The sequence below is a fragment of the Nansenia antarctica genome, assembly GCF_963989245.1.
Source record: "Nansenia antarctica genome assembly, chromosome: 18".
Classification (NCBI taxonomy): Eukaryota; Metazoa; Chordata; class Actinopteri; order Argentiniformes; family Microstomatidae; genus Nansenia; species Nansenia antarctica.
Genome location: NC_137691.1, coordinates 6540314 through 6567404, shown reverse-complemented (window position 1 = coordinate 6567404; position 27091 = coordinate 6540314). Strand labels below are relative to the sequence as shown.

General features: G+C 42.3%; 2 protein-coding genes across 3 annotated transcripts; one reads left to right on the top strand and one right to left on the bottom strand.

The window, feature by feature from the left end:
- Positions 1-102: 102 nt before the first annotated feature.
- On the bottom strand, positions 103-2733 carry LOC308173417 (HIG1 domain family member 1A, mitochondrial-like). The gene is made up of 4 exons (XM_080548446.1): positions 2639-2733; positions 2138-2233; positions 1699-1833; positions 103-930 (listed from the first exon to the last, which is right to left on the bottom strand). The coding sequence occupies exons 2-4, from the start codon at positions 2223-2225 to the stop codon at positions 866-868; spliced, it is 288 nt and encodes a 95-aa protein (XP_080404572.1). The 5' UTR covers positions 2226-2233; positions 2639-2733; the 3' UTR covers positions 103-865.
- A 6457-nt stretch (positions 2734-9190) lies between these two features.
- On the top strand, positions 9191-26532 carry LOC308173404 (carboxy-terminal domain RNA polymerase II polypeptide A small phosphatase 2-like). Of its 2 annotated transcripts, XM_080548423.1 has the most exons (8): positions 9191-9475; positions 17284-17435; positions 18666-18704; positions 20084-20185; positions 21175-21231; positions 22783-22875; positions 23121-23306; positions 23765-26532. In XM_080548423.1, exons 1-8 carry the CDS (start codon positions 9415-9417, stop codon positions 23888-23890), a joined length of 816 nt encoding a protein of 271 aa, XP_080404549.1. In that variant the 5' UTR covers positions 9191-9414; the 3' UTR covers positions 23891-26532. The 2 variants fall into 2 exon arrangements, with proteins under 2 accessions (XP_080404549.1, XP_080404550.1); XM_080548424.1 differs by lacking the exon at positions 18666-18704.
- The last annotated feature ends 559 nt before the right edge of the window (positions 26533-27091 follow it).

Here is a 27091-nt window from a genome sequence, read left to right as displayed (position 1 = left end):
TATAAACAGTTTGTGGCTGTTCTTTGTTGTGAGTTTTGCCTGAAACCATACATTTTGTAAGAATTAAATGACAAAATCATGCCATATAAATATGTATGTATATATTCTTTTTATTTCAAAGCTACTTGTCACTTCCCAAAGATACATCATGAAATACTTAACTTTCATTATGTACAAAGAAGACCACATCAGTACAACACTGGACAGTGAAAATACTTTTGAGTCTTTTGAGACTTTGAGCCCCATGATGAGGTTTTTTGTTATGCAGGGCTTCTCCTGGGATTTACATTGACTGACTACAACAACAACATTCCTTCTTGGGGAAGTTAACAGAGGTCAGTGGTGGACATGGTTTGGCTTTAGGAGTCTATGGGTGTCAGTCTCAAGCTGGTCCCGTTTCTCTTGAACTCATCTACAAGAGAATCCAGATGTACTTCCTGTGATGCAGATGTACTTCCTGTGATGCAAATATGCATGAAATGTTGACATGATCCACTTTATTTGTATTGCAGAGTTTGGTCAACATAAATGCTATTAAATAGCAGATGCAGACACTTTTATCCAGACCTACAGTAGACTTACAAGACTTGCATTAAGGCACTTACAAAAGTGCATACTTTTTTAATACAGGTGCCATGGGCATTTTATATTACTATATTATATTGCTGTCTGTGTCTTTATGTCTTATGCACCAACCACACCAAGTCAATTCTCTGAATGTGCGAATATACTTGGCAATAAAAAATAAAAAATAATTCTGATTCTGATACAGGTCGATGACAGGAACAGCATCCGCGGAGATATTTAGGTCATGTGACCTGTGGAGTGGTTTAGGTCATGTGACCCACGCCGGTGGCTGGTAGACTCACTTGCTGTCTTGACCGGGGTCCTTGGGGGCCAGGTACTCTTTATACATGGAGTAGAGCACCCCTAAAAACAGGCAGATGTTAGCCAGTCAATGTGCTGTTAAGACCAGGAACAGTACACCATGAGCTAACAACATATCGATGGCCGAAATGCAAAACCTGCAAAAAATCTGCAAATTTTCTGATTTGAGGTTTTCACTTTAAATGATGACAACAAGAAAGGCTGCACATGATAGGTCTGTCTGCAATTTATTTATTTATTTTTGCAGATAGGAGGTTTTGCGTTTCGGCCATCTTTATAGTAACCCTTCTGTCTGAAAGAAGACATTAAAATCAATGTAAATACTAATGTACTGAAACTAAATGACTACCAGTATCTATCAAAGTGTTAATGAGGCTGATATTGCTAATATTATTTAGAGCTATGTTTCATGTTTCAAGTTTATTGTTACGTCACATTACACAAGCGTAAGAGAGTAAAATTATTCGGCTTCGGTTCCTGACATTGCAGGACAATAAGGCAATAGGCATAATTCAAGATTAATAGAAAGTGTCAATAGTACAGATTACAGAATATAAGTAACAAATAAGACAGCATACAATCAGCAGTACTACCGTACTAGTAATAAATAGATAGTTAAAGTAGTAAAGTGGCTGAGGTATATTAAGGCAGTCTGTATGTATGGGGGGGTGCTTCTACTATAACGTCTGTGTGAGGAGGATAACACAACGATGAGGTGTTAGGAAAGTGAAGCATCTTTCTTCTGTGACACGTTAAAACAGGCAGGGGCCTGTGTGTCTGTTACACTGCACATATTGGATCAGGACTTACCTATGGTCATAGCGCCGACGATGAAGCCTTGGGCTCCCACACGCATGTGGATGAGGTGGACAGACATCTTTGTGTCACCCCGCGATTTGAGCTTGTACAGGCCATAGGCAACGACTGAACAGAACCCGGCCATGCCTGGAACACAAGGGGGGAGAGTGCAGTATTGATTACTAAATATGGATGTCTTTGTCTGAATGACCTTGGATTCAGGAGACTAATGAACAGGTTAATAGGTGCATGTAGCATGCATGCCCATCACGTTTTATGCATAGAATGTATCTGAGTGACCTTGGGGTCAGGAGACTAAATAGGTGCGTGTAGCATGCATTCCCATCACGTTGTAGGCGTAACAAGGTGGAGACAGTGTTTGGGGGGGGACATTGTGCATTGAAAACATTGTGCATCTCTTGATTGCAAGTGTAACCGTTTTGAAACTTACCTATTGGGACAAAGGGTGACTCTTTCGCTTTTCTCACGAATTTTGAATCATGTTCCTCATCATAGGCGGAATAATTGGAAACAGACATGATGACGACTGTGATGAGACCGGGACAGAGAAACAGATGTCAGTGACCGCCTTGATGACCGATAACACAAAGTAGGCGACACTTAACCCTATAGCTATGCATTCGGTGGCATGATGTCCAAGTTACGTAATTAATTACGTAAGTCCATCGCAAAGATTAGCGTGACATTATAGCCCTTTTCATTAATTAACTATTTCAGTTTCAGAGGTTCAACTTCTTAGTTCATTTAAATAACATGTTAATAATGTATTAATCGAGTTCCTGACACCAAACCAACGAACATCCCATCAGTGAAGGGCAGACATGTACTGCGACCCCAGCAATATTCACAAGACAACCCAGCAGCTGATTTATTTAAGAGCTGCGCTTTAGTGTGGTGGGTTATAATAATCATCATCATAATCATAACTTACATTGGTTAACTATCCAGAGGTAAGACGAAAATGCTTCCTTTGCTGGCTTCCTAGTAGTGTCAATTATTAGGAAGTCGGTGTCCTCCAAAGTTGTCTCTGGCTGTGTTCGGAATGGCATACTAGCATACTACTCATACTAGATATGACGTAGATTTTGAGTATGCAGTGCGTTCACATTGTAGATTATGTGAAATTTGAGTATGCAAGAAATGTATGTAACTAGATTTTCGGTCGGCTGGTATTGGCATACTTATTATGAATTTAGTAGGCAGTATGCAGTATATACTAATTGAGTATGCTAGTATGCAGTATGCTAGTATGCCATTTCGAACACAGCCTTACTGAACATGCATTGGAGGAGGAGAGCTAGGTTCCTCCCCTTACATGTTCTCCTCCAATGAGAGGGCGTGGGGAGTAGTGTGTAACGTTGCGCACTTCTGTCTTTATGAGTTACTTTACCGTAAAACGTGCATTAAAATGGTGCGTTCGGCTGCTGTTAGGAAAACAGGAAACACGAGCTTACTGTTATCCCTCTTCCAGTTTCTGATCATCATTTCAAACCTGCTAACTAGTCTGCGACACTTTAAATGAATGTGCAATAATACTATGTGCAATATGACAACCCTCGTGCACATAAGGTTCAGAGATAGGAAATGTTAGGATATTTATAGCATAGCATAGAGTACAGCACAGTGTTTTATTTGTATAGTAAAGTATAGTGGATAGTGTACATAGCCTTTATTTATGTAAACCAGCTCTTTTCCCTTCTTGTTTTTAGTATATATTTTTTTCCTAGCACCAGGGGAGCTCCCCCTCACAAATGTCATTGTATGGTACCTGTACTATATCAATGACAATAAAGACCATTCATTCATTCATTCATTCATTCATTCAAATCCACCCCCCCCCCCCCAGTCAGACACTACCCACATCCTATTGTCGCAACCTGCATACCCTCTCCCTCACCGCTCTCTCACTTACCCTCCTCTCCCTACCCTCTGTTGAATCTTTCTCCCGTCTATCCACTGATGCAGCCTACTCCACCCTCCTGTCCACTCTTTTCTCATCCGTTGACTCTCTCTGTCCAATGACCTCAACGCAAACAGGATCCTCTCCACACTCTATTTGGCTGTCTGAAACCTTGAAAGCTTGTAGAATCTCTGGAGAAAAACCACCCTTGCCTTTATGCTGTCCATAATGACAGACCAGTTGCCTTTCTCTCCTTCTTATCTAAACCAGGGCTCTCAAGTCTCATGCATTGGGCGTGTGAGCGTGTGAACGGGTTGAAATGCGTGTGTCTCACGCCCAATGCGTGAGACTTGAGAGCCCTGTCTAAACCCTTGAACGCGCTGTATCTAACCAACTGTCTCACTAGCTCCTTCAGAACAACCTCCTTTACCCAATCACCAATCCGGCTTTATAAGGCTGGCCACTCTACTGAGATTGCTCTCCTTGCTTTCACGGAGGGCCCACCACTCTGCTCGAGTTTACTCCCTCTCCTCTGTTCTCATTCTTCTTTACCTGTCTGGCTGCATTCGACGCAGTAAACCACCTGATCCTTCTCTCCGCCCTCTCAGAACCGGGCATCTCTGGCTCTACACTGGCTCTACATTGTTTTGGTTTGCATCCTACTTGGCCCGATCTTACCAGGTGACGTGGAGAGGATCGCTGTCCTCTTCAGCTGCCCTCACCACTGGGGTCCCCCAGCGCTCCGTCCTAGGGCCCCCCCCCCCAACCCTACTACTAGCCAACCCCCCCCCAACCCTACTACTAGCCAACCCCCCCCCAACCCTACTACTAGCCAACCCCCCCCCAACCCTACTACTAGCCAACCCCCCCCCAACCCTACTACTAGCCAACCCCCCCCCAACCCTACTACTAGCCAACCCCCCCCTGACTCACAGGTGGCAACACGTGTATCTGTATGTCTTGCAGACATTTTCTTGCTTGGATGTGTCAGCCCACCACCTCAAGACTAAGCTGCTCTTCCTCCCTGGGAAGAAAGCCTGCCCTCTACAAGACTTCTCCATCATAGTAGAGAAATCTACTGTGACCTCCTCTCAGACAGCCAAGAATCTTGGGGTGATCCTTGGGGACGACCTCTTATCCTGTGCGGCGAACATCACAGTGACAGCATGCTCCTGTAGATTCTTCCTCCACAACATCAGAAAGATACGTCCATTGAATGAATGAATGAATGAATGAATGGTCTTTATTGTCATTGCTACAGTACAGGTACCAAACAACGAAATTTGGGAGGGGTGGCTCCCCTGGTGTTAGGAAAGAAAAAAAAACACTTTTAAAAAAATCACAAGAAGGGAAGGAGCTGGTTTACATAAATAAAGGCTATGTACACTATCCACTATACTATACTGTACAGATTCCCCATGGGAGAAGCAGCACAACTCTTGGTCCAGACACTTGTGATCTCACACCTTGACCACTGCAACACACTCTTGGTCCGGGCTCCCTGCCTCCGCCATCAGACCTCATCCAGAATGCTACCACCCGTCTGGTGTTCAATATCCCCAAATTCTCCCATGTCACCCCCCTTCGCACCCTTAGCAGCCAAATCCAAATCCAAATGTTCTCATGGCTTCGTTTGGGCAATGTTTATTTGTTCATTTTTCTTCTGAGTCCCACTCATATTTTCAGTTTTATTAGACAGATGCAGTGAAGACAGACAGGAAAGTAAGGAGAAGAAGGGGGAGAGAGGGTTATGTCAGCAGGGCATGGGCTGGATTCGAACCCATGCCAACATGGGCATATGTGTGCACTGTAGACCGCGGTGCTAGACCACTGGACCACCTCAGGCCACACGGGCAATGTTTTTATTATTATGGGGAAAACATTCAAATGCTTCAAATGTAGAGCTCAGGGGTTGCTATTTTCAAATGATGTTGGTAAAACGTCCCATTGCTCTCGCTGTTTACAACCAGTGAACACACGGGGGCGCTCACGTTATTTGTGTTACCTATGTCTTTAGATAGAGAGTCTCACATAGGCAGTCGCTTAACACCTATGTTGCTTAATTCATGCAACAGAATTACAACTGTATACCACCCTACAGCTATGCAATTGAGCATCTGAGTTCAGCATCAAGCATAAACCCTATATTTTCTACAGTCACATAAATAATTGTGTTTTAGTCCTCCTCCTATAGACATCTTCTTGCTGCTAGTGTTCGTCTCAAGTAATGTTCATCGTTTTCTGTTTTTGAAAAGTGAGTAATCTAAGTGTACTGCTGGTGAGTATTGTTTTATGTAAGAGTGTGAATTTTCCCGCCTTTTCCCCCTCTCTTTTGCTTTCCTTTTTTCACGTCTCATCACCTCTGCATTGAACCCCTCTCTCTTTCTCTCTCTCTCTCCCTCTCACTCTCTCTCTCCCCTCCCTCCCTCTCTCTTTCCCTCTCTCTCTCTCTGTCTTCACTCTGTCCAGGCATCACAGTTTGCCCACTAGGCCTCTTTTCCGGGAAACAGCAGGGCCGTACAACAGAGGCCACCTCAGGGCAAGATGGGAAGGAGGAGGAGGAGGAGGAGGAACTGGCCTCTTCCTGCAAATCACATGGTGAAGGAGTTGCCTTCACTTGTCTGACATGAATGCAGCTTGTGGTTTACAATGTAGATGAAAGATAAATGGATCGATAGCAATGGAGTAAAGTGTACACTTACACTTACGCTAATATGTGCCAAAAATACAACTGTGTCTGCTTTTATGTAGCTTTCTATCTTTACATTTGTTGCAGCGATCATCTCATGTTAACTTTGTGTGTGTGTGTGTGTGTTGTCTCTATATATCCAGGGGTCTTAATATAAAAGCACTAAACCAGTTTGCTTCAGTGTGTATGCTTGCCACACCCTTGTGGTTTCTGGTGTCCCCTGCTTATCCTGTCCCTCTCACCACTGACCAGCTCCCCCGGTCCTGTCAGACACAGAGGATCATGTGACCACCGTATAGTTTTCCATAAATTCCTCACATTCGACCAATGGGTTTCCAGCATGAATCTCTTCGATTTCTCTGTTACCTCACCCTTCTCCTGTATGCACATGTGCTGTCTCTCTCCCGCTCTCTTTTACCCAGGGTCATTTAATGTACATGCCACGCCATGACAGTTGTCCTCAGAGGCCTATGATCGTTTATGAAAAAAACATCACACATTCAAAGTAGCTGTACCTGTAAAAGATCATGTGAATAATTTAAATGGCATTTTATGTTACATTTTTTTTCCTAGATTGCCTCTTGTTTTTTCACTTCCTGAGCAATGTTTTTTTTTTTTTTTTTTTACATACTGACAATAGTTGTAAGGCTAATTCTGTTTTCATTTGATTCATTTATTACAGCTGTTTTTCAGCCGGTTTTTCATCTCTATGATGAACATATATGTCCTTGTTCATATGAATATGAACATATTGTCCTTGTAAATTGCTTTGTGTTTTGCATATGGTATTGCAAAAAGTGGAATTGTCAAGGAGAAACAGATACTATACCCCCTCTCTCTCTCACACACACACAAATCTTTTTTGGTTACCAGGGGGGTATTCCATCAAAGTCGCTAAAGGAAAATCCAGGCTTATTTTGCTAAATCTACTGCAAGACTTATCAAAATAAGCCTGCATTTTCCTTTAGCGACGTTGATGGAATACCCCTGATCTCTACGTTATTATTGTATATGTTGAAAATGTGCTGAAGAAAGCAGATCTTACTAGAGTGAAATGATTCTACAGTGTGTTAAACATTAGTAAACTAATGGCAGCATATTATAGAGAAATATGGAGAATATACAGTATGGCGTGATTCTCATTTGATAGATAGATAATATAAACTTGTTCTTTTCGGGGGAACATAACATTTTGTCAAACATGAAATACAGCAACATCGGGGCAGCAGGCAGCCTAGAGGTTAGAGAGGCCGGCTAGCAATCAGAAGTTTGCTGGTTCGATCCCTGCCTCATGAGGGAGCTAAATGACTGGAGGGTTGCTGGCATCATATCTAAGGTGCCTACCACTGCTGTTGTGCCCTTGAGCAAGGCACTTAACCCCTAATTGCTCCAGGGGGCGCTGACTATGGCTGACCCTGTGTCTAGAGTAAGAAATACATTTTGTTGTACTCTGTGCAATGTCAAAAAGGTTGAATCTAATCTAAACACATACAGTAATCGCATGGGATTTATCCCCAGTATATGAAGACATTAACAGGCTTAAGGTCGATTTGTAGGCCTAGTCAAACAAGAATGCTGTAAAAAAATAAAAATAAGAAGAGAACAAAACGACTAAGTCTAGCCTTAATGTATACCTTTGTCCTCCGCCGCCAACAATATAGTGATAATTTTGTCGATAGGCCTGTACCAAATAGTTGCACTATGTACGTGATACATACACTCACCAGCCATTTTATTAGGCACAACTTGCTAGTACTGGTTTGGACCCCCTCTTTTGCCTTAATTCTTCGTGGCATAAAATCAACAAGGTGCTGGAAACATTCCTCAGAGATTTTGGTCCATATTGAAACTATAATATCACACAGTTGCTGAAGATTTGTGCCAAGAAAATATCCACACCATTACACAACCACTGCCACTCACTGGATATTTTATCTTTTTCTGACCATTCTCTGTTACCCCGAGAGATGGTTGAGCTGGAAAATCCTAGTAGATCAGCACTGAAATACTCCAAACAGCCCGTCTGGCACCAACACACAATTCCACCAACACCCATGTCATGTTCAAAGTCACTTAAATGACTTTTCTTTCCCATTCTGATGCTTGGTTGGAACTTTCAGCAACATTGTCTTGACCATGTCTACCTGCCTAAATGCTTTGAGTTGCTGCCACATGATTGGCTGATTAGATATGTGCGTTAACGAGCAGTTGAAAAAGTGTACCTAATAAAGTGGCCGGTGAGGTGAGTGTATCTATAAAATAAAAATAAATGAACAACAAAATATATTGCACATGTTTACATTACCATGAAAATCAGGTACACATATTTAGGGTTGGGGTTAGCTTCTGCTAAGCTAAGCTAACTGAATAAAAGTCGATTATTCAAGACCAGTGCCAATTCTAACTGTTTATGTAAATGTTTGGATCGTGAGCGAGCGCTGTCAAGACCTGCGACTACTCACGGACGCAGGAATGCGCGCCTGCGCCCCGGGAACGAAGCGCGAGGAGAAGAATGCCTGTGGTACTCCCACTTCCACGAGATCCAATCAGCGAAGACGAACGGTTTCAAGGCGCCCCCACTAGTCGTCAGAAAAGGGAAAAACAAAGGATCTCATAACAAAAACAACCGATTATAAAATTGATATGCACACCGAGCTCACTCTGTATAAAAACACACGGTTATTGTACCCATTTATTTTCTGTTTTTTGATTGAGGAATTGTGTTCTTCGGGGGTTGTTTATCAATAGTAAGGGGAACTTGAAACTGCCCCCCCTGCCCCATTTCCGAGGTTGTTTTGCTTTTTTCGCCTGGATTCTCCATGTTGGAGCAATAACGAGGTCTTTCCTGCTGCTAACGAGCTATCCGAGGCTTTTATTAGCTTTATACCAATACACCTCATGAGACACATTAGCTAGCTCGAACTAGGAAAAGATCATTCGAAGAAGCTACTATCCGATATTTCTACCAAAAAACAACAGGGAATCTGTGGGAATAATTCGGACACCACAACGGAGTTGGTAAGCAGCGATCGACTAGCCAGCTAGCTGAATGTTGAAAGTACCTGCTGCGATTCGGGGGAACGGATTGGACTTTGAGGGGCTGTGGTGCATTTGTTAGATGGAAAGTTCTATTATCACTCAAGTGCAGAAAGAAGAGAGTCAACTGCCGTCCAAAACTGGTGAGTCCTCGTTTCTTTTTTTATTATCAACAATGAGATCACTTTCTCTCCGTTTTTAATCTTGTTTGTCGAGAGAGAGAGAGAGAGAGAGAGAGAGAGAGAGAGAGAGAGAGAGAGAGAGAGAGAGAGAGAGAGAGAGAGAGAGAGAGAGAGAGAGAGAGAGAGAGAGAGAGAGACGTTGTCAGGCTAGCTAGCGGTTAGCTTTAAAACCGTCTTTTGCTTTTGCTCGTACGTGATTCACTTGCGCGAATGCTAACGTATTAAACTAACGTATTAACTAACGTATTAACTAACGTATTAAACTAACGTATTTAAACTAACGTATTACCAACAGCTAGTTACCGAGGCGATATGTCAGGTCAACTATGTATATTGTTTGTCAGTTCGTGTAAAACTACGCCTGATTATTTTAAGCAACAATTTTCGAGTTGATTCCAATCGTTGCACAGTTACATTATTGATGTGTGTGTGTGTGTGTGTGTGTGTGTGTGTGTGTGTGTGTGTGTGTGTGTGTGTGTGTGTGTGTGTGTGTGCGCGTGTGTGTGTGTGTGTGTGTGTGTGTGTGTGCGCGTGTGTGGTGTCCATTTTACGTTCCCCGCGCTCGTTGACGAACATAACGTCGCGAGCTGCTACAGACTCCAGCTACAGGCGCCCAGGTCAGCAGGAAACCCCCTGTCCCTGGATAAATGAAGTTCATAGACTTCATGTCTGTTAAGCTGTCCGATGCAGTGCATTTCTGTTAAGGCAGCCACATCGTTAGATTTTAATATATATTTAAAAAACATTTGGGGGGGGGGGGGGTTGGGTTGTTGTGATCCAGACCAGCCCCCCCATGGTTTTTAAAAAGTTAGGAAGTAGCTGATGCCTGGAATGTGCGCGATCCCTTGGGTTGACTGTGAGATTTAATTGATCCAAGCAGATACACACTGAGTTAGAGTTTTACTCATCAGCTAAATTAGCCATTAATGTAAAATGTAACAATGTTCTCCTTTTGCTGAAGGTGAAACACGAACACAAGTAGTTCTGAGCGATAACGGACAGTCGTTCAGATTAACGTTATTATGCACCATTCCAGGACTATTCACCCTGGCTCAGGGCATTGAACTAGGCTGCTGACAACATACCGTGACGTTAGAATTAGTAGGTTCTATCTCCATTTTTGTCAAAATTGAGTTTTGTACATAATCTGATCCATTAGGTGTTTGTTAATGCCTGTGTGGTGTTATTTTTAAAATGTTGACATTTTTGAGTTAGTAATTCATAAAATACAAAGGTTCCATCTCACAAAACATAATGGAATGTAAAAACTTTGACGCTCAATATCTCTGAACTGCCCTAAACGGAGATAGAACCTTATCATTCTAAACGGAGATAGAACCTTATCATTCTAAACGGAGATAGAACCTTATCATTCTAAGCTCACGATACCATACCAATGTAACTACTATGTCTACCCCAGGAGCCTGTCACAGGACATTCAGTGACATCCAATAGTGTGCTGATAGGATCGCACGGCACTAGTGTTCACTAGATCTCCGTGTCGGATTTAATTGAAGGGTTGAAGGGTCCCTGTGTCCAGATGGCTGGCTGCTGTGTGACTGGATGTTTTTGGTCATGGTTCTTTGAACTAAAGCAACAACACACCATACACACACCTCTCCTCCCACCACTGCTGTTTGATACTTGGGTTTGTGCCTCTCTCAGGAAGTGTGGAAAATACCTGGCTCCTAATTCCATTTATAAATATAGAGAGAGTAGTTGAGATTGGCAGCATACCATGCTCATGACAGCATTTTTGGATGGGTTGGCTGTCACTTGCTGTCACATGCTCTGCCCGAAGGGGACGGATGGAGAGATGGCAGGATGAGTTTGTGTCAAGTTAGTGTTGAGAATTGCATTCCTTGGTTGTGGAGCAGGAAGTGCACTGGTAGGCCCAACTGAGTGCCAGAGTCTGGTCTGGTGGTTAAGGGCTGTGGGGCCGGTGCCGGGCCACAGATATGTTTCACATGGTTCTAGAACTGCAACTGTCTACACAGTTGCACCTGTGTCTCCCTATTGACACTCTAGCTAGTCTAGATACAGTTAGGAATATAAAAGAGTTCCAAATGGAGTTCCATTTCTGCTAAGAAACAAAACGAAAGTCCAATTTCCCCCCCAAAAAAAGTCCCACAGTCTGAATCAGACCTTGTGCGTTGAGTTTAAAATGACAGATTGAAACATGGGTTGAGTGTTTTAGGAGAACCAAATCCCTCGAAGAAGTAAAGATCTATCAATCAACCACATTTAATTTGACGTTCATTGAGGGAACAATTTTTTTTTTTTGTCGAACTGAAGAAGTGCCTGAACTGGATGAGCACGGAGTGACAGTTAACGATGATTTAACATATATTATAGCCTACATTATTACTATAACCATATTATGGACACAGACATTATTGCAGTTCCTTGTGGCAGTGCTTCAGCAGTATAAGACAGGCACATCTACTTTACATCATCCGATAAGTTGATAAGGTCATGTTTATGCATTAGCTCTATGAACTTATTACATTTTTGGCATTTAGCAGACACCTTTATTCAAAGCGACTTACAACAAACACATTTGTCGAAGTAAGTGAATCATCTATCCACCAGTCATTGCAAGAAAAAGTAGGCCTAATTATGCTCGAGTCAGGCCAGAGGCCATTTGGCAGTCAAAATTCCAGAAGAAGGAAGAAATATGTATATATATTTTTTATTGCCATCACCTGCTAGGCAAAACACTTGAGTTATGAAAGAAATATTGTTGTGGCAGCTGTAGCCACAAAACCTGGTTTGTGATAATGAGAGGGCAAATCATAAGACGTTTGAAGTGGCTAGTGTCTCATCGCTGCCTCACCGCCTCCCCCTCACACAGTGTTTACATTCACACCAGTTATTTGGCCTGTGGAGGGTTCATTTAAGCATTTAAGTCATAACTGTTGAGTGGGAGGTCAATTTTTGCCGCTTTCCATTCACATCAGAGTGTGTGTGTGTGTGTGTGTGTGTCTGTATGTGTGTATGTGTGTATGTGTGTCTGTGTGTGTGTGTGTGTGTTTGTACACAAGCAAACACGTATCTCACTCAGTGGGGAGCATTTTGAGGAAGTTATTTTTGATTAGCTAGGCCAAATCAATCTCATCTCCTTTTTTCTTTTCACAACCAAAGTACCTGACACACTTTAACCGCTTCTTCTGTTCATCAGTTGCTCTTTTGGTGTTGAAAAACACGAGTAACTATTAATAGCGATGTCAGTGTTTTGTCTATTAATAGAGATTTGCTGTCATTAAATGTTTGTCAGCGCTAGGTTGTAGCGAACCTCGCCTTGCTCTGAGTCAGTCAGCGTCTTTTTATACTTCCTCCTCTTGTGCCTCCAGATGCCTGGGTCTGTAAACGGAGCCCGCTCTCTCCTCTCCCCCCTGACCCTGTGAACTGTGGCCAGGCAGAAATAGTCCCAAACAGAGCAGGATCAGTTTCCCCTCAGCTCTGATCTGTCAGCCTCGGTAAAGGTCGCTGACAGAGGCTTGATGGATCCAGTGGCAGGCAGCAGTATTCTCTCCTAGAGAGGAATGCAGGCTCTTTTTTTTCCTTTTTTCTTTTAGGGTTGTGATTAATTTAGACTGCCCTGTCCTTCAATCGGACTCTCAATCAACAAACCCACCAACCAATCATGTTTTTCTATCAGAGGGGCAGTCCAGCCAACTCCAATTGCTCTGATTTCAGTTGCACCCTTACCCCCTAGGTAACAACAAACTGCTATGTGATAATATTTCTTGTAAAAAATCGTCACAATGCATAACACAACTGCTGTATCCTATGCCTACTTTTTATCAGGCGTGGTAATGTAATTTATGCCTTCATTGAATCTTCAGCATGAACTAGTGTTACTGGACACGTGATTGGCTGAGGCAGTAACAACTAGGCCTACTGTTAGACTTCTGCATGTTAACCGCCCAAGACAAAGTAGGCTAGATATCACATTACCTCTAGCTCAATGTGAACAAAATGCTTGCTAGCTTTATACTGTACCTAGTAGGGGTGTAACGGCACACGTATTCGAACCGAAAATCTTCAGTACGTGTCCCTCGGTTCGCTTGTGTACCGAAAGAATGCGCCGTTCTTTTACCCACTGCACATGCAGAACTGTGTTGTGTGTTGGGCCAAAGCAATAAGAACACGTGTGTTGAAGTAATCTCAGCCAGTACGCATGAACACACATGCCACAGAGAGATTGTCAGTATAGTAGTGGTCTGCTGTGGTTCTGAATGCGCCCTAAACACCACATGCTTGCTGTCAGTTTTGTAATTGGTCAGAATTTGCAGTGTGTCAATCAACTTTTGTTGATTCTCTGTTCTTATCGAATGTTCACATGCATTGTTAATGAGACGGAGTATGCATGCAGCTATTTACATGAGCGTGAACTCCTCGCAAGTCGATTTATCTTAACGTGAGGGCATGGTGAAATAGCATTTTGGGTATTCTTAAGAGAATCCAGGATCCGATATGATCGACTGTCACACAGGGATGAGCAAAGCATTTTCAATCATTATTAATCATGAAATGTCTTTTGGAGTCAGATATAACATAATGTTAAGTTCATGTGACCACTTGTGTGAGTTCGTTCGATCATGTCCATGACTGTTAGAAATAATCATTGGGAATAAATGTATGTCTTGTGTTTGACCCGTCATCAATTTTCAGTGTTTTACACATTTCACATTATATAGGCCTAGTGTGTTTGACAATCAAAAGTTGATTGTGTGTTTCAACGGTGCAGGGTACAGCAATTGAATTGTATTCGGTTTGTGGGTAACGTGCGTTCTCACTGCAAACGAATTGCTCCATGGAGCGATAGCAAGCATGTAAAAGTGTTTTTATAGCAGTGGACCATACTCCGTTGTCATGAACACATGTTGAAAGTAATCTACGCCTCGTTACGTAGTTCCCTCTAGTCTGCATTTCAGCCAGTAAATCATACCAGCCCTTTATAAACAAGCACAAACTAGCTACAGTTGTCCACAATCCAAGGCACCTGCTATCGCTCTCACGACCGATGGGTGGACATCTAGGGCCACTGAGTTATTTAACAGTAAAACAATTTTTTGAAGACACTGTCCAATAATTAGAATTCTACTATAGCTATTATTTTTACAATGTTGTTGTAAACTAGCTTGTTTGGCTAGGGTGTATATTTGTTTTCGCCCGCTTGTATACAAGGCTTCCATTAGAAAACAACGGGCGCCATGGTAACAGAACGGCGTCTTGAGACATTGCTGCGGCTAAACCTCTGGCAGTTTGAGGGTGCCTTTAGCCAATAGAAAACGTACTACTAATAAAATGTACCATTTATTGTTACCACTCTTCTGATATACCATATAATGCTAATGATGGGTTGAAAACATCACAATTTCACTTGTTGGCCGTATGCCTCTTGGTTTAACCTGAGTGGCCATTTTGAATGTACCTCTCATGTAGTTTACTAGTACCTAGTTAGTTAGCGTTAGAATGTTATGTTGATCCACCTGGAGACATTCCCATCGTTTTACGTGGTAGACATCGAAGGGATTAGAAATCTGAGATCAACACGTTATTGGCAGATGTCAATGAGCGACAATGTGACGAAAGCTCGCACTCGGCTATAAAAGTATGACCCATCCAGACTCGGGACAGGTTCATGTACTTTCAGATGAAGCTCAAATCAATCAGATTTTTTTGGGGGGCTGGAATAGCCCTTTTTTAAAACACTACTCCATCTATCATTTGATAGGCTAGTTGTTATGCTTTATGGTGTGGTTTAATATTTATCCATGTGGTCCTCTGTGGCTCAGTTGGTAGAGCATGGTGCTAACAATGCTTTGGTTGTGGGTTCGATTCCCACTGGGACTGTATATTAGGGATGGACGGTTTTTCGGTTAAACCGAAAACCGGGGTTTATAAAAATAGAAACGGTTTTTTATCAAAACCGTCAGAAACCGGAATTTTTTTTTTTATTATTTTTTTTATTTTTTTCCCTATGTTGTTCAAAGAATAAAACTGGAACATGTCACATGTTTGTCGTGTGTGAAAATAACAATGATACAGTCTGAATCTGCCGCGCAATGAGTGAGAGGTTTGGTCAGTTGTGAAGAATAACTGAGGATTAATATCTAATTGGGATTATATTTAAGGGTAACGAATCACTCTATGGGAAAGATAGTTGCCTTCAGTTATTGGTAGATAGGAAAGTGTTTTTACAATTACTCGCTTACATTTAATAAGATCATTTTCGCTGCTCTCTGTAAAGCGCATTGGGTCACTTTTGTGAGAAATGCGCTATAGAAATAAAATGTGATTTGATTTGATATCAATCAATCAATCAAACTTTATTTATGTTCTATAGCACAAATCATGCATTGAATGTAACTCCAAGTGCAGTATTTACTAAACCACAATATAATAAAACAAGAGCTATACGGATCAAGAGTGTTTGTGCACAGCGCCACTGTGTGTGAAGGCGCTACTGAAAGTGATGACAGAACGCATGTCTCAGAAGATACGCGGTCACTTAGTGACGCAAAGGTAGTTCTGTATTTATCTCTATCTGTATTAGTACATTTATTTAGAAAGCTCTATCCGCTTGTTAAGTCGTGACGTATTTCCGGGGCCATCTGTCTTCGAGATGCCGAAATAATAATAATAATTAATTATATTTATATAGCGCTTTTCCGAGGCTCAAATACCCTGACAATGTGGAGAAAACGGTAAAGTGCTGTGTCCCTTGTTGTATGAATAGATCCGAGTCTAAAAAACGATTAAACTGTCATTCTACCGCTGTAGTTCACAGGTACTCCGGTGCGGAGAATTTCTGATTTGGACTCGGAAATGGCTAAACGTCACTTTTGACGTCAGACTTAACAAGCGGATTTTGACAGCTCTACCATGGGCACTTTTATTTTGATGGGGCATTCTTTGTTGATTGACTTACGACAGTTCAGGACGAGTCAGTCTCGCGGCATGTGGTTTTTATGAAAAGCTTTAAGTATGTTCACTGCATAATTCTAAGTCTAATATTTCAGTGATTATTGAGCAGTATTCAAATATTTAAATACATTGAGCAGCAGCTGAAACTTTGTCTAAGAACCAAGATATTGAGAAAGCAGTTCATTCAATGAAGACGCTGTTCCAAGAGATGATCTTCCGTGCAGGCGTGCACCCTGGATCAGCGGAGCTGGTGTGTTAAGTGTTCATGTGTTTTCATGTATGGTGTAGCTTACAAAAGTCTGCCTTTCCACTTATATTTGTGAAACAAAGTAGCCTAAATGTGTTGCGACTGTGCTTACGGTGTTTTAATGGTGTTCGACATGAGTGTATTGTAGCAGTAGGGCTCAATTATTTGACATTGTCGCTCTCTTTTTTTTTTTTTCTTTTTTTTTCTTCCGTTTTTCGGTTAACCGGGAAACCGCGGTTTTAGTCTTTGACGGTTTTTCGGTTTCAATAATTGGAAACCGTCCATCCCTACTGTATATACCGAAAAATGTATGCACTCACTGCAGTGTAAGTCGCTTTGGATGAAGCCTACATATAGCCTACAGTTAAGGTCTGGAAAAAGATTTGGACAGCGACACAATTTCCATAGCTTTGGCTCTGTATGCCACCACAATGGATTTGAAATGAAACAATCGAGATGCAATCGAAGTGCAGACTTCCAGCTTTAATTTAAGGGGTTGAACAAAAGTATCACCAAATGTATATGGACCTAACTGTACTGTCTGTATGTGGCATATATGATATATTATCTGCCTTTCTTCCTCCAGGCCAGGTGAACAAATCTTCCCCAAAGAAGCCTAGGAGCCGGAATATCTTCAAAGCGCTCTTCTGTTGCCTCCGAGCACAGGATGTCTCCCAGCCTCCACCCCCTGCCCAGGATACCCTACTGCCTCCTGAGGACAATGGCACGATCGCCAAGGTAACGATGCACACACACTGCCATAGCTGTGTGTATGTGTATGTGTGTGTGTGTGTGTGTGTTGTTGAATTTGCCATTTTTACACAAGACTCAAGCTTAAGAAGTCCCTATCGAAGGCCAATGGCGAGGTTACTAGATGACTTTGTTGCCTTTAATCCTTATATTCACCATTTCCTCTACCTGCTCTAACTTGTTCCTAAAAGTGGTTAGCTAAAGAGACTGAACATCATTCATACAGAATGTGTGCGCTGTCTGTCCTTTAGCCTGTGCCCCGGCTGATGCTGTTCTCTGTTATGGATAAAGAATACAATTATGACATCAGATGGCTAATGAGGCCTGACGTTCACGAATCACGATGGCTCTGTTCATTAAATTAACCAGCTGGGCTGATCCATACCATTATTTGGGTCAGTACGTAAGCAGGTCATTAGCTTGCTGATTTAATGTCTGTGAGACTTTCTGAATTACATTTCTTTCTGGCTTAATTACTCATGTCTCCACATAGTTTTTTTATATGTTAAACAGCTCATGGTCATAACAGAAATCCAGCACTCAATTCCCAGCTAACTGCAGGATGTAATTGGGGCAGGATGGAGGATGGCGATGTGGACAATTTAATGAACAAAAGGCAATAATTTCATTCTATTTTAAAGGCTGGTTATCATCACACTTCACATGTCTGTTCCCTGTATGTTTGAGTGAGATGCCTTTAGCATTGTGAAGTGGCCAATTTCCGATATCCCCTGTGCTAACCGCCCTCTTTTGACAGAGGACGTTTTAAATGTTTTGCCAAATGTGATAATCATTCAAAGAGACCCTAGTACCAATCTGTGTTGTGTGTTAATCAAGCAAAGATTAACATAGCTATTGGTTGTTCTAAACTTCCCTATGTCTTTATCCAAAGCTTCCAGACAAAGCGTGGGTAAGCTAAGCATCACCCATCAGATTAGCATGGTGTAGGCTAGGTTGTTGTAGCTCCTAATTCCCAGGTGTCCCACAGTTCCTGGCATCAGGCAGTATTGTCCTCAAGCCAATGTGAGAACTGTGTTGCAAATATTTAATTCATAGAGAAATGCTTCCTTAGCACAGTTCACAAAGTGTTATATTTAGCACTAGAATTTTTGGTTTTGTCTTTCATTGTGTAAAATGTCACCCTGTTGGTGGGGTGGGGATGGATGACTGATAGCTCTGTAGGAAAGTAGTTAACTGTGTTTTCATCTCTTTGTTTAGCTTGATCTACTTCAAAACCTTCGCTACCAGTTTCATCAAGTACGTAAAGGACAATATCACTGTGGTTTTAAGGGGGTAGACTAGGCTGTGGTTAGCCAAAACCCACTTGGTTATAATGCCCAGGCTAAGTATGTTGTGTTTCGGTCATTGACCATTAAACGTGTTATAGACATGTATGTTCACAAGCCTTTTGAAGAAATAAATTGATTCAGTGAATACTTTACAGGACAACGTGCAATCTGATGTTTGTTTACGGAAAAATGCCTGAAAGTTACAGCATTGGGAACATTTCTTTAATTGTAACGTTATGTAGTAGAATGCGCAGGCACATTAACAGACTGAGACATTTCAAGTGTTAAATTGTTATTGCCTCATTCGGATTTGTTTTTCTTCTACCACTCAATTTCTCAAGGACAGTTATGTAACTGTTATGTAAAACATTTGAGAGTAGGTTCCGTGTCATAAAATGATAGATTCCCTGGAACTAATCGTCAGTGTTGGGTGTGTGTATGGCTGTCTCAGATTAGTGGGAAAAGCTCCACAGCCCTACACTGATGACAAAAATCATGGCGCTCAGAATCAACAGCTTACAGTGGTCAACATTCTAGAAAAGTCTATACTGTACTTACTAGGGGTGCAACCGTTCAGCTTATAGTTATGGAACTTTAACATTCAGACACATTCCAGAATATGACTGGTATATTATAGTATAAAACATATAAATGTTTAAATATATATAAACAAAAAAACACTTTCAAATGTAAAATAAATTAATTAATACTTTCAAATGTAAAAGTGCCTCTTAGGCTTGACTACTGGTATAGGAGAGGAGGAATTAAAAGTAAAAGTGCTTATATTATGCGCATATACAACACGCGTGAAGCGCGACAAGACACGTAGCGTTTTCGTTCCCTCATCATTGTATTCAATGCCAAAACTGAAATTACCCCACATCACAGATTTGTAGCAATCCGGGGCTTCCTCAAACTGTTGCAATGTTCTCAACTCCTGTTGACATTTGACATCAACTCCTGTTGACTTTTGAACAAGTTACAGAAGCAACTGCGTTCCAGACAAACTCGACCTCCGACTCTCAGTGGCATCATAAACCGAAAAACCGACAATTCACTAGTGCGCATAGAACCGCGGATGGCGAACCGCACGGTTCAATATAAAACCGAGAACCGTTGCACCCCTAGTACTTACAATATACTTCGCTTTTCAGCAAAGAATCATAGTCAGGCAATTCCAAGTTATAGGGTGACTGCACTGTAATGACACTGTTATTGACACAAGTTAGCCGGAGAAGGAAAGGTGTGCCTGGGACTTGTGTTGGTGCAGGTGGGTTGATTGTGTCCTTTTTGACCTCCCTCCCCTGACCCTTCCCCTAAACCCCCCTCCCACCCTGCCCCTCTCAGGTCCCAGGGACCAGCTTGCTGCCCGAGGTGACCCCCCAGGACGAGGGGAAAATCTGTGTGGTCATTGACCTGGACGAGACGCTGGTGCACAGCTCCTTCAAGGTAACCCCCCCCCCCCCCACACCCACACACACACGGACGGACGGCGAGGAGACAATATAGTTTGGCCAATGGGAAGATAGCAGAAAAATACTGCGTCAATCATTGAAACAGCTTTGGGATAGCATCACTTAAGCCCTCTTTTAAGACAAAGCACAGGGAGAGTGTTCTTGTCTCTGTGCACCTGAGCTGGGTCATTGTTCTCATTAGTGTCGCTGTGAGAGTGAAAGAGGAGCTGAGGACGGTGTTCATCAACAGATCGATGGCCAGTAGATTAGCATGAGTAGACGGCAGTAACTGTCCACGGCTTTCAGAGCCCTCCTGATCCCTTTCTCTTGACGGGCCAAAAATCTAGCTTCTTCTAGCACCACGACTGCCAATGGCCCCAGGCCTGAGAATGCATTACTTTTTCCTGCTACGACTGGTGGATAGATGATTCACTCACTTAGTCAAATGTATTGACTGTAAGTCGCTTTAGAATAAGGCGTCTGTTAAATGTAAAAAATGTAAATGTAACAGGCTGTTACTTTGACTGCTTTCGGTGAGGAAAGTCTATTACGATATTGAGGTTGTTTGGAGTAAATGATGCTGGGTTCATAGTTGACTCATCATAGATAGTGAGTTGGACTGGTGGTCAGAAGGTCATGAGTTCAAATCCCACCTGGGAACATCACCACTAGTTTGCCCTTGAGTAAATGCACCTAAATTAATCCAGGGAGACTGTCCCTGTAATCTCTAATTGTAAATCGTTTTGGATGAAAGCATCTGCTAAATGGTAAAAATGTACAAAAACAACAACAACAAAACAACATATTATTAACAAGTTCCCTATGCTTTTGTAAATATTTGTCATTGTGGCCCCTTCTTATTTGAGTACCGGTAGTTGCCTCTTGTTGTAAATGTAAACCAATGAAACCCTTTTCATGACACTACAACCTTGATTTGATAAAAACATTGAGATTAATATGCATTCTTCTTGTTTGATCCTGTAGCCCATCAGCAATGCTGACTTCATTGTACCTGTGGAAATTGAAGGAACAACACACCAGGTAATTTGCAGTGAGGATTTACACTTCTATGTACATGCACTAATGGTAGGGTCTTGCAACAAATAAGCGACTTATGCCTCCTTGTGGCAATGTTCAGCAATAGCAGCCTATTAGAAAAGCAAAGACTGAATGCTACTGAAATATGCTGCAATGCACATGATGAGGAGTGTGCCCTAGCAATTATGCAATTAGCCCTAAGTTACTCCAGGGAGACTGTCCCTGTAATCTCTGATTGTAAGTCGCTTTGGATCAAAGCTAAGTGGTAAAAATGTACTGTGTTTCTGCCTTTATCATGTCATCATGAGACGTTTTCTAGTATAGTTAACTCGAGTAAGTGTGTGTCCCCCTGCTTAATAATAATAATAATAATTATAATAATAATAATAATAATAATAATAATAATAATAATAATAATATGACATTTAGCTGAGGCTTTTATCCAAAGCAATTTACATTGCAGTGAGTGGCATATATTTGTCAGTATATATGGTCCCAGCGGTTATCGAACCCACAACCTAAGCGTTGTTAGCGCCGTGCTCTACCTACTGAGCCCCAGAGGACCTCTGCTGCTGCTGCCTGGCCGCCGTGGGACCGCCTGCTCCTCCTCTCTGGCCTCTGCCTGGTTCAAGTAATCCAGGATAGGCTGGCTCCCGCCCACACGGCCTATTCTCCATTACTTGTTTCAGGCGGTGGCTGCCAGCCACCAGAGGAGCCCTCCAGAGCGACCACACAGACAGATGCTTGGATCAGATCCCGAACCCAACTCTCAACGAGTAGGAAAGAACAGGGAGAATGAACAGCATGACAGAAAATAGAATTTGAAAAGAAGAGAAAAAAAAACAGAATATAAAACATAGATTACGTTAAAAAAAACTGAATGAAAACATAGATTGCTTAAAAAAAGAAGAAAAAAAAAGAATGAAAAACATAGATTACTTTTTCTTGCGATGACTGGATGGATAGATGATTCACTTACAGTACTTCAACAAATGTATTTGTTGTTGTAAGACGCTTTGGTTAAAGGCGTCTGCTAAATGCCAAACAAAATGTATAGATTACTTTTTCTTGCGATGACTGATGAATAGATGTTTCACTTACTTAAACAAATCTTTCCCCCCTAAACATTTTTATTTTAGATGAGTTTTCTGATGTTAGCTGACTAGCATGTGTATTACGTACTAAGCGTTTTAGGAGTGGATGATCGGTCCTCTTGTGCTCACTTGTATTTGTTTTGTTTTCGTTTGTCGCCTTTTTTAATTAGCCACCGCTTTAGGCGTGTTATTCCAGGTGAGTAGACTGTAGCCAGTATAAGTAGCTGTCCTCAGTTAAACCCTCCAGGAGATCAGGAGACATCGCTAGCTCCTTAGGGATGTGTGTGTGTGCTGTAGTCTTAAACAGATACAGAAATGTAAAAATGCCAAAATGTAAATGTAGATACTGTGCTGCTCGTCGTTTAGTGCTTAGAGAGGTATTGATAGTTTTGTCACTGCTAGATTGCCGTGATTTTCTTTTCAAGAACGGGATGCTTAACCGCACTGTCGTGCCTTCCAGGTTTACGTGCTGAAGAGGCCACATGTAGATGAGTTCCTGCAGAGGATGGGAGAACTGTTTGAGTGCGTCCTCTTCACTGCCAGTCTTGCAAAGGTAACATTACATCTGTAGATCACACATCATTATTACTAATGCTTATCCCCATAGTATTTGTCGCCACCCGGTGGAATAAAGACGTATCTGATCATTTGAACAGCTCAAGTGGCCATGTTCATGTTAAATTCTCCTTTTTGCTCCTTGTTTATCCCCCTCTCTTTTTTTGGTTTTTCATTCTTTTACTAAATGCCCCCCCTCTCTTTTTCCCCTCTCTCTCTCTCCCCTGTTCCCGCCCCCTGCAGTATGCAGACCCAGTGACGGACCTGCTGGATGAGTTTGGGGTGTTCCGTACGCGTCTCTTCCGGGAGTCCTGCGTGTTCCACCAGGGCTGCTACGTCAAGGACCTGAGCCGCCTGGGTCGCCAGCTCAACAAGACCCTCATCCTGGACAACTCACCAGCCTCCTACATCTTCCACCCCGAGAACGCTGTGAGTGCCGAGAGTCCTGCTTCCCCTCACTCAAGTTTTCATTTATTTATTTTTTTAAAGGATATTTTTTTCTAAGTAGGGCAGTCCCACTCATATTTTCCATTTTATTGGATAGAGAGAGTGAAGACAGACAGGAAAGTAAGGAGGACAGGGCATGTCTGCAGGGCATGGGCCGGATTCGAACCCATGCCAACATTGGCATTATGTGTGTACTGTAGTCTGCGGTGCTAGACCACTGGGCCACCCCAGGCCACAGTTTTCAAGTTTTCAAGTTTCAAGTTTTATTTTATTACACGAGTGTGAGAGAGTAACATTCGGTTCCTGACATTGCAGCATAAGGCAATAGGCATAATTCAAGAAAAAAAAGTGACAATAGTATACTTTTTCACTCAGAGCATCATCGTGGAATTATCGCAGTCTATGTCTTAACTGTGTGTGTGTGTCTTGTCTGTGTTCAGGTGCCTGTGGTGTCCTGGTTTGACGACCTGGAGGACACAGAGCTGCTGAGCTTGCTACCTGTTTTTGAGGAGCTGAGTGAAGCAGATGACGTCTATGCCAAACTGCAGCAGCTACGAGCCCCCTGATGACACGCATACACGTACATACATAGACACACATACACACACACTCACACACACACACACACACACACACACACACACATCCCTCTCATATGGCAGTCTGCCCCCAGTCAGCCAGACCACACCAATCAATCGTCAGAAACATCCCAAACCGTACATGCATGCACACACACTGTACCATGTATCACACACACGCACACGCATACACACACACACACACACACACACACACAGGCACGCACTCTCACACTCTGTGTTTGGCCCTGGACCGTGTGTCTGGACAGCTGTCCACTGCTACTATCTGTCCTCCTTCAATGTAAGCTGGTGCTGCCAAACTGCCTCTCTGGACACAATCCAACAAACAAGTGACTTGCTCTTTTTCCTTTTTGAACGAGGACTCATTCATCCTACACTTCTTTGGTCATTCAAACAGACCGGACATTCAAAACAAAATTATAGCACCAATAGCGACAAAAAAAAAAAGGACTGTTCTCTCCACCTCTGCTTTGACAATACTCTCAATATAAACACTTATGGGGGGGACTCCAAAGGATTGCAGGGAAACCTCACAATCTTCACTCAGTGATTTAGTTTCCATTTCTTAGTACAATGTTCTGAATGAAAAGGCTGTTTTTTAAAAGGACCTTTCTCGCTTGAATGGACTGATCTTCAGGAATTTCACCTTGGAAGCTGACTCTGTTGGTCTTTGTGATCCAAGACCAGCATGGCTACAAACCACACATGACAATACAGTACGTAAGACGACATGACATCACACAGTGTGGCATGACCTCATATGGCCAGACCGTACATGGGAAGCTATGGATCTCTCCCTCTTTGTGCCTTTTGAATGATAAGAAAAATACATTTAATCAGTTTTTTTTTCTACAGAAAAGAAAAAAGCTTTGCTCCTTGCAGAAATGGTTGTTCTGTTTTCAACCCTTAGGTTTTTCTATACATTTTTAAGATGTCTTTTAAATGTTTTGATTCGTTTGGTTAGAAGTGCAGGCCATGACTTTTTTGTAATGTCTTGGATGTTGAGGAAGAACAGCCATACACCCAACAGCCACAGTGTGTATGTACCGGTATGTATATATGAAATCCTCCATTCTCATTTGCTGAAGGTGACATCGTCTTCAGCCAATAGGGACCATTACAATCAAAGTGTCACACACCCACTGTGTAAAAGCTGTGGTGTAGAATGAACTTCACCTCTTTATGACGAGCGACCCAGAGATTCTGTTTTGAATGCCCTCTCCATGGGTGATGGTATAGAATTCATAGTTTTGTTCCAATTTCAAGTGATTTATTTTCTAGAATTTGGACTTTATTATGGCGTCATAGTGCATTGTTTATCAACTCTGGTCCTGAGGTACCTCCAAGGCTGCCTATGTTCATTCTTCCCCAGTACTAACACACCTGAGTCAACTAATCAAGGGCTTCATTATTAGTTGAGTAGTTGAGTCAGATGGGGGGTAGTACCGGACTACCACCACCAGGGGTGCCCTATGACTGAAGTTGATGAACACTGCCACAGAGGATCAAATGAGGCCTTGTTTCAGAGTTATTATTGTTACATTCATTTGTGTCAAGTCTTCTGGGTGCCATATTTTTGGGGGGGTTGTAGCTTGGGGCGGACTAGTGAATGGTCAGCCCAGACTGAGCACAATTCTACGCTATCCTCCTACCGTCAGCCCTTTTACTCGATGCTCTGCCAACTCATTGCCACTTGATTATTATTATTATTCTCTTCAGATGTGTCCTTTTTAGGTGAGATGTAAATTCTGAAAAATAACATGGATGAAAGGGGGGACTGTTTGGTAGATTCTCATGTTGTTGCCTAGTGTTCAGAACGTCTACGGTCCTCACTGCCATATCTCAGGTGTCGTACACGTAGAAGGGTGGCAGGTGTTCCTCATGGGTGGCCAAAACGGGATTGATTTAACAAGATATGTTCAACAGGTGAACCCTAACCCTAACCCCCCCCCCCCCCCCCCTCAAGTGCAACTGTAAACGTATGAAGACAATGTACCAATCAAGAGTCACTACATCCCAAAGAGATTTGTTTTGTGGTTCTTTTATTGATGAGAGAAAGAAGCGCCTTCTCATATCCTCTAGTACTACACTCTATGAAGTGCCTAAGGTTTCTTTCTGCAACTGAAGCTTTGACTTAAGCACCAGTCGTTTCCACATCCTCTCTTTTTTTCTTCTTTTTTTTCTCCATTATACAATTATATAACTGTTATTTGTCTCTTTAAATGTTTGGCTGAAAAATCGAGTAATCCATAAAATACTCTTACCAAACGATCTTACTCCGCTGTTTCATTGGGATTCAAAGAAAGAAGGGGGTTGTGGGGTAATGCTTTTGTTTAACCCACGTCTACATTGTCAGATAAATGTCTGTACTGAATTTACTCCCATGTTCCCAGATACTGGTTTCTGCTCTGTCGATATCCCTAGTCCATGTTAGTCTGTCAGGATCATCATCATTTGTCAGATGTGTCGGATGTTGAAATGTCATTTCTGGTGGTGGGAGATGGTGGCGGGTGCACTGGGCATGTCCTGCCTGTATTATTGTTCTGTCTGAAAAAGAAAAACGTCACTAAAGTTGAAGTGAGTTCATAAGCGATCAACTTTTACCAAAGTTCAACACTTTGTTTTGGTGTGGTGGGTGGGAGATGTGGGAGGGGGATTTGGGGGTTTAGTCGAAATATTCACACTACTATTCAATTAAAGCATTTTCAGCTTGAGGTTCCCTTCTTTTCATTTCCCAGTCAGAATACTCACTCACTCTGGTTTGCTTTTACATGTGGAGGTTCTCTGTTTAAGTTTAGCGCCTGGGCCACACCCGATACCTCTACTTCAGCAGTGCGTGTGTGTCATTTCGGCGTCCACCGTAACAGGATAGAGCAGCCACACGATGTGAGTCGCGTGTGGCTGCTGAAAATGTACCGAAATGAAACACATGCGCTGCTGAGGTAGAGGTATCCGGTGTGGCCCAGGTGTAGGGAGCCTGTGCTTTTAAGGCCCTGCATGCTACCTGACCTAAACATCCATAAATGTCTGCTGATTCCAAATAAGAATAACATTCACGTAGCTAGAGTGTCAAATTTGCACTCTAGAGAATTGTCTAGGTTGGTCAGGTGGTATGTGAGTTCTTTAAAGGGCTGTCTTGGTCTTATTGGTCTTCTACCAAAGTTACAA

Coding starts and splice junctions, on each gene's coding strand:
- LOC308173417 (XM_080548446.1), bottom strand. CDS start 2,225: ATGTCTGTTTCCAATTATTCCGCCTATGATGAGGAACATGATTCAAAA. Junction 1,834..2,137: donor GTCACCCTTTGTCCCAATAG/GTAAGTTTCAAA, acceptor CTTGTGTTCCAG/GCATGGCCGGGTTCTGTTCA. Junction 931..1,698: donor CGTCGGCGCTATGACCATAG/GTAAGTCCTGAT, acceptor GCCTGTTTTTAG/GGGTGCTCTACTCCATGTAT.
- LOC308173404 (XM_080548423.1), top strand. CDS start 9,415: ATGGAAAGTTCTATTATCACTCAAGTGCAGAAAGAAGAGAGTCAACTG. Junction 18,705..20,083: donor TTCGCTACCAGTTTCATCAA/GTACGTAAAGGA, acceptor TGCCCCTCTCAG/GTCCCAGGGACCAGCTTGCT. Junction 23,307..23,764: donor TCTTCCACCCCGAGAACGCT/GTGAGTGCCGAG, acceptor GTCTGTGTTCAG/GTGCCTGTGGTGTCCTGGTT.